Raw genomic sequence first — 15,615 nt, forward strand, 5'->3', positions numbered from 1 at the left:
GACAACGAAGTCTTCTTGCAAAATATTTCTGTATTCCTCTTTTTTTTTAACTTGTGATTCATCACTGAGTAAGTCCAGGTCACTAAAGCCATCCTAGAAATTTGGTCAAATGAGTTACTTTAATAACCTTGGACACGAAGGTTAGTTTAGACACCTTGGTTACCTGACATCAGGGAACTCTGTAGTCATGTAACCTAGGGAAGTCCATGGAGCTCATTGGACTCTAAATTAACTGGACTAGTACCTAAAACAATAATAGTTCTGGAGAAGTAATAACTACAGCACTTTTAAAATCCCTAACCCTAATGACAGCTTTGGAAATGCCATACCTAATCATAATCAAGGGAGAGCTTTTGTTCTAAAATCTAGCCCTATCCTAATGATACCTGCCTACTTCACCTGCAGCCTTTTTCTAGCCTCCTCCGCAAAAATTAATTTTCTTCTGCCACAAATTTAACCCTAGAGCAAACTCCACCTAGCTTAGAGGACTGTACACTTTTCAGTCCTTGCTTAACAGTTCTCAAAATTCAATCCATATCTCAGGAAATTCTCTAGAGCAGCAGCTGGTTTTAAATAAGGACATACTGAGAATCTCAGAAATTTGGTATTAGGATAGCAATGAGGACATTGCCAGGATACAAGGTGTACATAGTAATGACAGAATAACTAGCTAGATCTGTGACTTTGTATTGCAGCACTAGTTTTCTGTGTCCATCAAGTTTTATACATGAAATAAGTGTAAAAGCAAAAATAAAACAAAACATACTATATTTGTTTGCATTATTTTTATGCATAATGAGAGTTTTCATCTTGAAATCATGAAAATCTTGAAATCTTTAAAGATTTCAGAGCCTCAGACAAGTTCATTTTTGCTGGAAGCATGTTGTGGGTGGGGAGGAGGGGTTGAGTTGAGAAGGCTGCCTGGAGATGTTTGTTTTCAGTATAGTCATTTTTACATACACGTTTTGTAAACATTCATACAGGAAGAATGGCTAACATTCAAAAATCTAAATATCTTCAGAACAAGAATTCCATCTGTTCATAAGCTGAACAAATTTGTGTAGTTTGGACTTTTTGTGCTTTGGAAATCATCAGGCCAAACATACGTTGGCAGTTCAGCCAGTGACTTTTACGTATGAATCAGTTTACTTCTGAGCTCTTTGCTTCTTATCAAGTCAAGCATGAGTATTAATTTAGAGTTACAGATCAAGCCTTCATGTTCTCAAATCACTTGAAGCTTAAGGTTAGTTGCTTTCTCATTTTTTAGTTTAGCATTGATTTTCAAACAGGCATGAAAAGAAAATGTGCAATGCTGCCTTTGCTTGTATCACTTGACCAGTCATTCATAGATTTTATGTAAGAATATTAAAACATAACGTAACTGAGAATTTACAGGTTTCTGGTTTTGTAAGTAAAAAATGCTTACATAGGTGTGCATCTTATGCTCTTACTGAAATGCTTGGAATCTGAAAAATTAATCTAGAGCAAAAATGATACCACAGCTTTGCTGAGATACAGGACTTGAACAGGGCATGAATTCTGACTTTGTAGTTCATAGTTGTGATACTTAATTGTTTTTTTTGTGTGTGTGTGTTTTAAAGGGTATGCCTTACAATGAAAGAAATGGAATGAGCAGCTTATATAAACTCCAGGTATTTCTTAATAACACATATTTTTTTCAATCAGCACCTAATTTTGGTCCACCTCAACTTCTAAATTTGCTGTTGCAGGGAGGTGTGAGTGTCGCAAGTTATCCAGGTCCACCAGGACCTCCAGTAAGTATTTAATAAAAATGTAATTTCTAATAGTTCAGGCAGTAACATAGGGTTAATTGAATGCAGTTTTGATAAATGACATGGAATTGGATTTTATACGTGAAAGAGAAAAGTTAACTAGCATATAATTGGTGTGCAGTAAATATAAAAGTATGAAGTATGTGATTTTATGTGTTTATCAAGCATTTTAGCCTGTTTTGGGAGAGTAGTTTATTTCAATTTAACTATTTCACTCTAAAGCTATGCTGAATAGTAACTAAAGTCTGCAATGGTGCATAATTTGGTTTTGGACTCTTTACTGACAGTATCTTAATATCTTAAAATATGCAGTATACTCTTTATAGGTAGTGATGGTCTTGTAATAAATTAACTTTTGTGCTGGAAATGAGAAACTCATGAATTCTGATCTCAGTTCTGTCACCAATGCAGTGCGCGTATCTACAGGGCAATATGGCAGTAGTACAGAGCCGGTGTCTTTCCAGGCACTACTCTGCACAATGCAGATATACCAGTTTGCAGCTGGACATTCTTGCTTTGGTTCTGTGGAACCGGAGATTCTCTGTACTTCCTTAGGTTCTCTTTCTTGTAAATGGCATTAGCAAGTTCTACTCTTTTAAGACAGAATTAACCAGCTGAGTGGGCTGGACTTAGTACTGATTCTAAATGCACTGCATTACCAATGTATATAATACATTTATACAGAAAAATCCCATGTTATTGTGTAATTCTTTAAATGTATATCTGCTTCTTATTTCCTTTGTAGGGTCCAAAAGGAGATCCCGGCACAGTGGTATGTACTTTTCGGTCATGATAGAGATTCCCCAAGTAATTCAACACATGATCCCAGTCACAAGGGTGGAAAAGTCCATTAAGTTCTTTAGCAGGTAGCTTACCTCCCGCAGAATCAGTGCATCTGAAAAAAAGTCCTTTTTATTGCCAGTCTTGAGAATTTTGCAATTTCTGGTGAATACTCCTGCAGTGATAATATAATGAATGACTGAACACAGTATTAACTGCTTCTGGATTCATCTCTGCTGAGCTGCCACTGTATATGTTTAAGAGTAAAATATGCATGCTGAAAGAAATTAAGCTTTTATTTGATACAGACCTACAAGAAATAAAGATAAAAGATAACTTAAGAGCTATTAGACTGTTCTCAATGTTAAATTTGGAATGGCAAAGGGACAGTATTCTATGTAATACAAGCTAGGAACAACCAGAAGTTGATGTTTTCATTAGAAATGACATGACAGGTAATTGCAGTATGATCACATTGCCCCTAGTGAACAAGATGATTATTATCATGGGGGCCACTACAAGTTTCAGTTCTGCAGTTTGACGTTCAAAAACAACCATAATAAGCAGATCTGCTTAACTTTTTAGTATTTTTCCTTTAAGCATTTTTTTATGTCCCTTTCTTGTAATCTTTCTTTCACAATTATGAGGAGAGGAATAACTACTGGAAGAATCTTGAGCAGGTGCATAGGCTAGCATACAGCTAGCCACCAGCAGAATGTAGATCCAAATCGTGACTAGGATTACGTTTTCCCTGAAGCCACAGACGTGATATGTCCTGCCTTCATAAAAGAGAAACTATATTCATCATTAGATTGTGATTTGTCATTGCAGTTCTTAGTGCTGAAGGTGGCAAAGATGAAACTTAAATGTATTGCATCTTGATGACTGGAGAAAGTAAAAATACCCAACAGGTGTTTGTAAAAGTTGAGTACCGTTGGTTTAGCTCAAGAAGTATGATACTATCAAATGTCGTTTTAAATGGATACTGTTTTAAAAATTGGATAGGTATTCTCATAGATTTAAAATTTCACTACATTCGTGTATTTCTCCTTTTTTAAGTCTAAGGAACATCACATAACTACATAATGATAGTTACAGCACTATAATGCTGTAAGGCAGTGAAACAGGTATGGACCTTCATGCTCAATGTGGTAGAAATGTGTCCAGCAGACCTCTTTCATACAGCAGACAGTATGATTGAATCAGGATAAGTACCAAGTGTGAGCTAATAGGAAGAACTGAGAAGAATTCGCTGATTTCTATTGCTAATAGTGGTAGAAATTGAGCTGTTCAGGGAAGAAAATTACCCAGTCAGACTATGCTCACCCTGATCTGCTGATGAATTGCCTACTTGATGAAGATCAAGAAACCCTGAAAAGTATTGGAGAAAGAATTTTTTAAAACAGTATCAGAATTAAGTGCAGCTAGATCAGGCTAACCCAGATGAGCCCAAAGTGATGGGAGGTAACATTTTGAAAAGTTGGCTAAGACTTCATCTGTTATGAAGGCACATCATCTCCACTCAGCCAACCTATGCAGGCCTATGATAATGTTTGACTCCTTGCCAAGTGTTAACAGAGAGCCAGGTACACAAACAGCTAAGCCTTGATCTATAAATCAGTGTGGTAACTGTGCTCCTCAAGGACAATGCATAAACCTAAAACTGAATGACTGAGCTCTTCCAGCAAAACATTCTGAGTTTTAGTTTTGAGGTAGTTTCCTAAAACTGTTGATTAATCAATTTTCAAAAAAAAAATTATTTAAAATTTTTTTTTTAAAGTCATTTCATCACAGTCCCGAAAAGCTGAATGCATCTTCCTATACCAGCATCCACTTCCTACTCAGGAAGTACCTTCTCCCAAGTAGGGTGTGGAAAGTGAAATCTGCCAAAGACTTCATGAAATCCATAAAAGGAATTTGCTGTGGCTGTGGCTTTTGGTTTAACTGAGATACCTGAAATAATGGAATTGTTGACAGTAGTTCAAATCTCTGTGGAAAATTACATGTTGGTTTTCTTTAAAATAGGAAAAAGAATAAAAGGGCCTTTCCACTTGTTAAACTGATTTCTCCAGTGCAGCATTTTTCTGTTTTTCTTTCAAAACCTGAAGGCTTGCACAGGGAACAGTGTCTCTTGTTACAGAGAAAGCTTTGTGCAGGGATCGGAGCTGTGTTCTGTTACAGTGATGAACCTGGAAAATTGAACAGAACTGCTCAGACGTTCATTCTATGGGTGATAGCATATGCTCACACCCTGTGGCTCTACCACCTGAAGGTGGTTTAGAGCTGACCTTGGCTTGCAGGAGCACAGAAGGGGAGTCTTCTGGATTACATTCTTAATCAAAATTAAATCAGTTGAAATATTTGCATAGTGCCTCTGAGAATAGCTTTATTCTCAGATGAATAAACCATGGTATAGCAAAATCTGTTCACCTAACAACTGGATATTTTAGTAATCTCAAGTTTAATATTCTGCTGTTGTTTGCTGTTCAACATGTCATGCAGAGTACTGAAATTCTAATCCATGCAATCCTTTTTAATTTAAAAAAATAAATAAATAGGGAGACCCAGGACCAATGGGATTACCAGGACTGGAAGGACTCCCAGGGGAAAAGGTAGGACTATTAAAAAAGAAGTCATGACTTCTTAGTGGAACTATCTGCAGCTAAATGGTGTCCGAAACCTCGTTTAATTTTTCTTTTCTATGAAAGTTAATGTTTTTATATGAAAAAGATTTGTATACTTATCTGCATTTCCTTTTTTTGCTTTAATGTGTATCTAAATCATTTACTTACCCAACATAAAATTTCATTTTCAAGAAGTGGAAATGTGTGTATAGGTCATGTAGTATTTTATTTCCTTAACTTGATAGAAATTAATATGTTTAACAAGTTCGTAAGTATGGTCACTAATTCTTGTTCTCTTCTGAGAGTCATCTTATGCTTACAGGTTGTCTGACTTTTAAGACTTATGACATAGCTACAGACCTGAAGAGAAATTTGTACCTGAATTTATCTAGATCTAGTGCATGGAAGACTTTCATACAAAAAAAAAAAAGGACTATTTCAGTTGAGTTTAAAAATACAGAAAAGGGTAGAAATAGAGGAAGAGGTAGAAATAGACTGATTCCCTACAGTGTTTGCTGTGGAGGCAAAGGCAGAACTGACTTCTCAGACTGTTGATCATTATTTTAAAAAAGGCCCCTTGTTTCTGTTTTACTTTTCTGACACACTTCCCTGCCTGTATGAAGCCACTCCAGCACATCCTGAACTGTGTCGTAGTTTCCAGCGCCTTTTTCTAGTTCAAGTCTACCTTCTAGTGCTGGGAAATGATCCTTACCTTGAGCTGGTGGTATTTCAGCCTTTCACATGTTAGTTATGAAAGCTGATACAAATTTAGAGAAAAGTTTATGAAATGCTAAAAAAATTCAAGATTTTGGTATTTATTTCTAAGTATGTCTAAGCACAAAAAAATTCATCAGGTAAATGAAAAAATCTGAAAAGTTTACTGTCGGTAAAAATGCTTTGCTTTGATTTTGCCCATATCTTCAAGATACAATATGAAGAAATAGTTTTTTGTTTTGTTTTGTTTTTGTTTTTGTTTGTTTGTTTTTGCAATCAGAATACTTATCATTTAGGAATTACATGTTTTTCAATGACTTCATACAAAAAATTAGTTTACTTTAACATGTTTTTCATCAAAAAGCCATATAAATGAAAAGTTTCTCTTAATATCACTGTGCATACTCCTACTTGTGCAGAGGTGGGGGGTAACATGCTAACGTAGGTGTGTACACTAGATGTTTAAATTATGTGAGATGATTCTTGCTCTGGAAGACTACAATTTACAAGCAATTAAGGACGATCTAATTTTAGCATGAACAAACACAGGGTGGTATTACAGGCCTAACTGAGACAAAATGGGGACAAGAATTAAATAACGGGAACAAGCAATGGAGCAGATTGTATAAACAAGCTAAGTGAGTGCCTGGCCCTTTCCCAATGCCAAAATATTCTTTCCTTTACTAAATTTAGTCAAAATTCCACACTTCTGGTGCAAATAACACAATCCCAGACTGCCTGCCAGTCCCAACAGTACAGTGCATGCCGGTTTGTAAGTTAGAGCTCCGAGGTACATTTGTGTAGTAGAATGCCATCTGCTGTAGACAATGCCGGCTGAAGTTTTGTGATAATGTTATGAACTGGCAGAAGAACTTTGTGCCCTCAGGGTGAAATTTGCCTTTGCTCAGCTGTGCAGACACCGTGGTTTTGCAGCTGTGCATCATCACATCGCTGAATGTGGTCAGGGAGAGGGGTAAGAATAACCCTCAAAAGGAAAAAAGTGCAGGGGAAGTGTTGGGAATTTCCAGCTTCACTCTCTTAGTCGGCATATGATGAAACTACCCATGTAAGTTCTGGGTACAGAATAAACGTGGGGGCAGAGTGCACTACTCAAGCCAATATGCCCTGCTAAATGTATTCTGAGTACTTGATTACTCTGAAGGTGCACGCTAGATTCCTTGATGAGGGGGAAACTTGTTTTAAGTGACTTCTCGTAGTCTCCTGAGCAAGAGAGGTCAAACTGTGGCCTGCACGCAAGCTTCTCCCTCCAGACACAAGGTCTCTTCTGGTTTGGTTTGGTGTGATTTGGTGATATTGGTCTGATCAGCCTTATTACATGGGTGGGTGTGTCAGAGTGAAGGTACCCTGCAAGGCAGGATGCTTTTCATTAACTCGCCCCTTTGGGCTGATAAGCAATATGGAGACCTCTCTTCCAGTTTGCAGAGGTCACTCCCAGCAGCCGTGCATGGAAGCTGGCTGCCAGCCCCTGGCTGCTTAGCCACGTTCAGATTATTTGACCCACAATTACTTACTGCTGGCATTGTCAGGTTTTTAATACAGCAGCCATTCTGTCACAAAGGTAATACATAGCAAGACCTTAAATATGTTCCTTGCTGTTGTCATGAAGTGTGAAAACTCCAAAGGGAAAAGCAAAACAGAATTTGTATTCATTTGTCTTGTACTGTCCTGCACTACATATCTCCATCTTCTACTGCATAATTTGCTTAACTTTTTTTGAAAAGCTATGGTTACCGTTGTAACTATAATTGATGCTCTTCCCTACATTGCACCTTTGATCTGAGGATCTTAAAACTGTTTATAGATGTTAACTTGTCGTCTCTCTACACTTTGTGTAATGTAGCTAAGTGTTTCTAATTACAAGCATCCTCACTGTATTACCTGAACGAAATTATGAGAATGACACAAATCAGCATTAAGTTTAAATACAGAACCCAGAATTCCCAACATCTCCTCAGGGTCTTCTGCACAAAAGAACGTGTCTGAGCTACGTTGGCAGAGCTTTTGCAAAACAGCTCCAGGTAACATAAACTCATGAAAGTATTCTCCTGTTCACATGGCTTTAATTGTGTCAGGGTTTTCCTGACATGGTTACAGAAACCTGCATCCTGATTTTCTTACATTTTTTTACCCATGTTACACTAGCAGAGTGCAGTATTGCAGGTTGATACATGTCAGCAGTGGGTTAGGGCAAATCTTGCTGTAGAGTTTCACCGCTGTTGAGCTTCATCCATCTGCTTTGAGTTATAGTCCTCCCGAGAGAGAAAGATGAATTTTTGCCCACACCTCATCAGCTCCAGCACAAAATCTATTATCTTAGCGTAAAGCATTGATGAAGGTGTCTGGTATGACAAATGAAGAAACTTTGCCCTTAAAAGACCATGGCACAAGCAGATCAAGGATGTTAACTTGAAGCAAATGGATGACTGGGTAGCAGAAGGCAAAAATTTCTTTAAAAGGTACATCTTAAATATGGAGATCTTGATAGGATAGTGAATTATGCTGTGTTGACTTTGGTCATTGTCATGACCACAAATGATAATTATTTGGAAAACTACAGATAAGTCAGGACTTTCCATCCCTTTTCAAGGAAGGCCTCAAGCAGAGTGTAAAGGATAGTGTGGAAGTTATGACAAGGAAATCTAAACAAAGGATTTAAGTTACTTGTTCAAGTCTGTAAAATGAGTCAGTGTCGGAGCTAAATATTAGCATTTAGCAGAGCCTGGCTTTTGTCCTCACTTTCAGTTCACTGCATAATCCTTCCTCAGGTTTTAATCAGAATCCATGAACAAACTCCTGTTTTGAGTACTACCATTTAAATACAGATTTATCTTTCCTTCAGGGTGACCGTGGACCAGCTGGCACACCAGGAGTAGCAGGGACACCGGTGCGTATATTCATTAAAGAAAACTCAGTTTTTTCGAAGAAGTTGAAAAAAAAGTCAAGGTACTGAGCTATAATCTTACTCACTGTTTGTGGATGACAGCTCTTGGCTAATGCTTTATAGGCAGGTATGAAAATGACAAGTTTTTCCTAAAGGGATTAGAATTTTGATACTACTGAGGGTTCATGTTATTAAAATAACAGGAGGAAATGGAGTGAATACATAATAAAGCTTGAATTTGAAGCTGCATATGCTCATATCACTTAAGAAATAAGATTCTTCTCATTGCCCCAGCTTAATATAGATAAATTATAAAGTCATTTTCTGTGTTCCTGGGCATACACAAATTTCTGAGTATCTTTCTGTCACAAAGAAAAAATATTAACGTTTATTGCAATCCATGACAATCTGCATATCAAGTCAATCAAACATTTGCTTTAGGGGCATACTTTGTCAGCTATTTACATGTAGTATTCAAGAAGTTTCTGAAAGTCATCCTGAAGCTTTGTTGTAGGTGAAAGGAAATGTAACTAATAATAAATTGAAATTATAATTGTTCTGTTTGTGTTCCTAAAGGAAATAAAGATGATTTTTCTTTAGATTGCATTCACAGTTTAATAAAAATATACATATATTCATATTTCAGGAGGCAGCATGGAGTAATTTCTATGCAAATACATTTATTATTAAATTTGGGCAGCTACCAATCCATTCAGGAGCTGTTTTTAAATTATAAATGTGTTTCATGAAATAAAGAGAAGTCTGTATCTGTGCACTCCCATCTCCATTAGCCACTGATTTAGTATATTTACTGTGATTTCCAAGAGAGAGCATCAGCTTAAATAGCTTAATTTAGTTAAGTTATCCTAAAACAAGGTAAAAATGCACATTTAAAGGAAGAAGAGAAGGATTTCTCTGAGCTTTATAGCCCATGTAGAAGTTTCAAAGTTTGTTACTCTGAAATATATTCTACACTGTGAATCAATAATGCAACAGCCAGTTAGGCTGATCGTAATTGTTCATTCCCTGTGTACTTCCCACTGGATATGTTTCAAATCTTGTTGCTTTCTAATTTAGCTGGATGTTAAATATTTAATGACTTCCCTTTGTCACTGATGAAGTTGCATTCTGTCACTTACATTTAATTCTAATAAAATCCATTGAAGCAAATTATTTGCTTTAACATTTTATGTTAAGCAGTTTTAATAGAAGAAAATAATAGATTTATGAGAGTATTTTTTAGTAGTCGAGGAAGAGTTTTGGAAATACATCCACATATCCTGCTGGAGAAGTATTTGTCCCCCTCAGCTAGCATTATTCCCTAGATCTAGTAGAGGACACTTGTCCCCATTTGGGGATATAAATATCTCATTTTAGCTTTGGCTTTTCCCAAGTGGGATTATCAAGGAAACTTGGACTGAGTCTGTAAGAATTGCCACAATTGCCTACTTTGCCAGAAAGAATCCTTAGTCATGTCATTCCTGAAGTTGTCACAGGTGCTGATGTGTTAGGTTTGCCACTTGTATAAGTCATCTGAGAATCTGGTCCAAGGATATTTCCAGGGAATGTGGGTTGAGATTCTTGTCTGGGGCTGAACAGTCCAATCTGATTGCTGACCCAGCAGAAGTTTTGACTAGATGGCCTCCAGAGGTCTCTTCCAATCTGAGTTATCCTCTGTTCCTACAAACAGGTCTGTTAATTTCTTCAAATTACACATGGCTAGGATATCAGGGTGCTGTCCATCATTGATATGCATATCAAGGCCTAAATGGTGTCCCAGCTTAAACTGGGTGATGACAAATGTCCTTGGCACAAAAAGTGCTGACTGAGAGAGAAAAGGGACTGCAGAAGCAGGATGAGTGGTAGTTAAGGATGACTTCAGCTGATACCAATAAGACTGGATGAATGTTGCACCAGGACATGTCACAGAGACTAAATTCTTAAATACAGTCACCAACTGCGTAAGAGTGCTGAGAAGAACATCGCCAAGATGTGAACCTGACTTTGTGTGGAGTACCAAGTTACGTATAATGCCTAATAGTCAAAGAAACAGGATGACAGAAGCTGTGGTGCACATCTGCTCCTGGAAAGGAGCATCAAAGGCCTGCAAAAAAACAAATGGTTTTGCAAAAGACATCAAATCACTAATAAACCCTTTTTAAAATATTTATTTTTCTCTCTTAAAGCATTTATTGAGCTATAACCTGAGTATTTCACTCAAATACATATCCTGTCTTAATTTCAACCTAAGAGAAATTGATATTTTGTTTTTTATTTTTAATTTGAATTTGTAATGTTCTCTTCTTGCAGGGAAAGCCAGGATCTCCAGGGTCCCCAGGGATGCCAGGAGAACCTGTAAGAACAGATTTGAGTTCTGGAGTGTTGTGATAATATGCAAATATTTCTAACATTGAATACAAGATTTTAAATGCAGATTCATACATGTATTTTCTTCTTTCTTAGGGTGAAAGAGGACCTATAGGAGATATAGGCTTCCCTGGGCCAGAAGGGCCACAAGGAAAACCGGTAAGCAATTTTATATGAAATATATTTATGTTTATTACAAAAACATACATTTTAGTTTGTCAGAAGATACAAAGGAAATCAGATTACATCCTGCTTTGTATCGGGCTAGATAACTTCTGAAGAACATTCTAGAGTTACAGTGCTCAGTTTTAACCGTCTAGTCAATAATTCCTTTTATATGGAGCCTGGTGTGATATTTTTATAGTTGATGTTACTGAGATACGTCAAAGGTAGATGAGATCCTTTTAGAAGGTCCTTTGGATCCGTTTAATTTCAAGGCTCCTCTAGTGGATTTTCAGAATGAGAATATTAACCCAGACACTCAACACGGTCTATAAAGGATGGGGTAACAAAATGCATTCCTGGGTTCAGTTTAGATAGAGAACAGTTTGCTTCATGACTCTCTGTATAAACTTCCTGTCCTTCTGTATACAAGTAATGCAACACTGCGGCTGAACCATTTACTAGGCTTCTAGGATACGTCTGATCTGACCTCTTTATTTAAAATGTGACAGTACTGTAGTCAGCAGTGTACTGTAGCACTGTCTGGGCTAGTTTAAAACAACCTGGTTTATATTCCAGAAGTAGTTCAGCTAGGATAGCTCAGAACTAATTGTCTCTCGCTAAGCTTGATGTTTCAGTGACAAGCATGAGAAGTAGACCATTTAGGTTTATTAGCATGCCTCTACATTATGCTCCTGTCTTGAAAGAGACAATTTCTGCAGCAAATTGTTCCAATTTAAGGAATAGCTTGAAAATCCGTAACACTAATAAAACTTTAAAGCCCTAGTGCCTACCTCCATGGTTTCTGTCAGGGAGACGCAAGAGTGGGCTGCTTTGCATGGGAAAGAGAGCGAGCTCAGGGCAGGAGCGAGATGGGGCTGTGGCCTCACCAGCACGGGGTGCAGGCTCACAGTGACCAAACTAAAACAGACTCAGGTCAGCCAACAGCCCAGTGGCAGCCAGAGAAGCCCGTGATGACAGGGCAGGTCCTTGGTCAATCCCGAAAGTCAAGTCAACAAGGCACAGTCGGGGTGTGTAAGGCACAAGGCCAAGCACTGACTTACCCGCACAAGGTGCTTGAGTGCCTTCTGAGAGGGGAGGCCTCAAAGGAGGCACCTCGCCGGTCTTGTTCCCCCAGCTCGTTCACAGCAGTCTGATCCCAGATTACAGGGCTGCACCAGATCTGAGCTGCCCTTGAGCACAGGCACCCGTAGCCCTGCTGGGGTGGAGCTAAAGAGCCTGTTGGTGCTCTGATATGCCGAGACAAATTATTGTGCGTTTCCATAGAGGCCGGTTTATCTCTGTCTCCCTCAGTGTAATCCTGCTATTTGTGACAGTTTCTGAGGAAATGCTTAATACATGCAAAACCGTGCTTTGCAGTATGAAAGGGAAGGAAATATTCCTGATGTCTTTGCTCATACAAGTCTTCTTTCTCACTGTGCAAAATAGCACTGAGTTTTCTGCATGTACAGATTCTAGCCATCTATATTCCAGTAAATTAAACAGTGCCAGATCCTTTATCTCATGGTTATCTGGTGTTGTGCAAGGGTTCACTTACTATGTGACATTAATTTGGTCCGTACCAACTAGCACATTGTGAGACAATGCCACGTTCCAGTTTGGGGGATAATGTGAGGCTGGAACTGCTCCCAGTAGATAGGGTGATTAAGACCACCCTCTTTTGGGCAGGAAAAATGTTTAGCCCAGTAGGTTGCGTGTGTGGCATGTCACAAATCCTCAGAATCAAAGAATGGATCTGGCCACTTATTATTAAGACCTAATATATGTAACAGCAGAGGGCTCATAAAACATTTAGGCTAATATCTAAAATAAGAAATATAAGAATCTATTTTGTGTTGGTAAAATGATTAGCTATGATTTGAAAAGTTCATATGGAGTTCACAGCTCAATGTTCTACATATTTGCAGAATTTCCATGTAACTTGTCATTTAAAGTTGTGAGCTCATTAAAATTGATGCATACCTTGTCACTGAAGATATTTCTTGCGCTTCTATCTTAGTTCAGATTTAATCTGCTTGCAGTTCAATATGGCCCCAAGCTTTTTTGTTGTACATGCCCCAAGATTATTTGTGGGTATTTTAATACTGTAACAACACAAACTTCTGACTCCAGAGCTTTATATGTATTAATACCATCTCTAAAAAATGAGCTTAATCCCTTGTTTTCAAAAAGCGTGAACATAATTGTAATAATAAAAGTTATTTTTTTTTTATAGGGAATCAATGGAAAAGATGGATTGCCAGGTCCTCCGGTAGGAAAACATGCTTTTGCATACTAGTATATTTAATTATTCACAAATAGCATAGCTGCTAATCCTAGTATTCGCTTTCACTTCTGCTAAGAAACATACAACAAAGCCTTTAAGCAATATATTTAGCTTTTTTCAAAAAACAATTTTTCAGGGTGCTGTGGGGAGACCAGGAGACCGAGGGCCCAAAGGAGAACGTGTAAGTCACTTGTCTTAATAACTTCTTTCCTTTTAACTGAGTAGCCGAACACCTCATTGACATGTATTTTACAGTCAAAACCAAGTGAATTTTCTGTGAACTCCAAGCAGTCTTTTAGATTCTGAGAGTCCCAGAGACCACTTTAAGTAACTAGAATTGAATTGGCTTCTGCATCTAGAGAAAAGCACATTTATTGACCTTCTAACACAGTTGGTCTGGGTAGTGTAAATGGTTCAATTGGATGAAAACTAAAAAGTAGATAATCCCATTGTGATGCAGTCAAACTTTGAAAGTAATAAAGCTTTCCTCATCTTTCTCCCAGGATTCTTTGCATGTCACAAATATATAGGCACATTTTACATAAAACAAGCTTGTAATGCTAGGCAGCCAGAGTGCCAATGCATTACTTTACTTCTTGCCAAAATGTTTAGACAGTTCTGTTCATAGTAACATGATCATGTTGGACAGGAATCATTACAGGAGGCGGGGGGTAATCATTATTTTGTTAGAACAAAGAAAATTCTAGGGCATACCCTGCTTCTGTTGTAACAGAAGAGGCTAAAGCCCTGATGTCCCAATACAGTTGATACCATGTTTATCTGATGACCCAAAAAGCACCTCTTTGTCTAATCTGGAAATGGAAATACTGCTTTATGACACTAAGGAGAAAACAGGTTTTAACCATTATTACCATAACTGTCCCTCATAGAAATTAACATTTCATAATGTCTATTCCTGCCTTTAAGAACATAAATAAAATGTGAGGACCTTTTTATTGTACCACCTACTGTGTATTATGTTACATTGCTCAGCCTTAACCTTATCAATGTTACCTATTTGAGTGCACTACAAATAGTACTATACACATACAAGAGAGAAAGAGGCTGGAACTTTAAGTGCATGACCTTGAAACATACTGACCCCACCTACAGCTGCATCTTTGAGAGAGCTTGACAGATTTTGACAAGCGTTTGTAACCAACCAGAATGCAGATGGACTATGCAGTGGTAGTACAGCTATCCATACCTGCTCTGCTGAGTTCTAAGCCTGTGAAATGATATATGTGTATTTATGCATTAAATATATTTTTAATTAAGTCTTCCTCTAAGCTAGTAGTCTTCATATAGTTTTTCACTCACGTATACATGAGTCATCTCCTTTAAAAGCACTATCAGACAGAATGGAGTGTTCTCAGGTGCCACATAAACTAGACTGCAATCTCTAAAAAAGAAACTAAGCTAAAAATTATAATAAAGGCTATGCCTCTTCTAAGGTTTGCAATAACATTTTATAGAACAGGAGTTGTTCAGTTTTGTAATGTTTCAGGTTGCTATGAGTGAAGGAGATAGGGCTTTGGATGCAAAAACTTTTTAAGGCCAGGAAAAGAGCCTATTTCCTGCAGACTACAGAAGATCTGCGTATCAGTCAGAGACCTTCTTGTACCTTGAATTTCTCAAGGTGCTGCAATGCATGTCCTGATACAATACATGTATGCAGAACAAAACACTTTTTGCTAGAAGTCTTAAAATTTATAGAAACCTGAAAAGGTTTGTGTTTTCCGTCAGAACATTCCTCTTCCAATTTTCCCAATGCACGTATGCTCCCTCTCCTGCTCCTGTCTGCTCTTGAAAATCTGATAGTCTGAGACAAAGATCACAGGTATCTTTTGTGTATTGCATCATGTCTTTTTTTTTTTTTGACTGAATAGCTAAATTAGCTCTATGTTTATAGGAAATCATTCATATGCTGCATATTTTTGCCTAAAATATTAATGCCAGAAACTAAAACTGGAAATCAGGCACCTG

General features: G+C 37.6%; 1 protein-coding gene across 18 annotated transcripts in view; it reads left to right on the forward strand.

Moving 5' to 3' along the window:
- COL19A1 (collagen type XIX alpha 1 chain) overlaps positions 1-15,615 on the forward strand; it is a 202,734-nt gene that overhangs the window by 167,895 nt on the left and 19,224 nt on the right. For all 18 annotated transcript variants that reach the window (XM_083832480.1, XM_083832466.1, XM_083832479.1 and 15 more), the window contains 9 exons: positions 1,602-1,652; positions 1,731-1,775; positions 2,539-2,565; positions 5,132-5,185; positions 8,772-8,816; positions 11,124-11,168; positions 11,277-11,339; positions 13,579-13,614; positions 13,766-13,810. In XM_083832480.1, coding sequence (XP_083688606.1) covers positions 1,602-1,652; positions 1,731-1,775; positions 2,539-2,565; positions 5,132-5,185; positions 8,772-8,816; positions 11,124-11,168; positions 11,277-11,339; positions 13,579-13,614; positions 13,766-13,810 — 411 coding nt within the window. The remainder of the gene's footprint in view (positions 1-1,601; positions 1,653-1,730; positions 1,776-2,538; positions 2,566-5,131; positions 5,186-8,771; positions 8,817-11,123; positions 11,169-11,276; positions 11,340-13,578; positions 13,615-13,765; positions 13,811-15,615) is intronic.

This window comes from Anser anser, assembly GCF_964211835.1.
Source record: "Anser anser genome assembly, chromosome: 3".
Lineage (NCBI taxonomy): Eukaryota > Metazoa > Chordata > Aves > Anseriformes > Anatidae > Anser > Anser anser.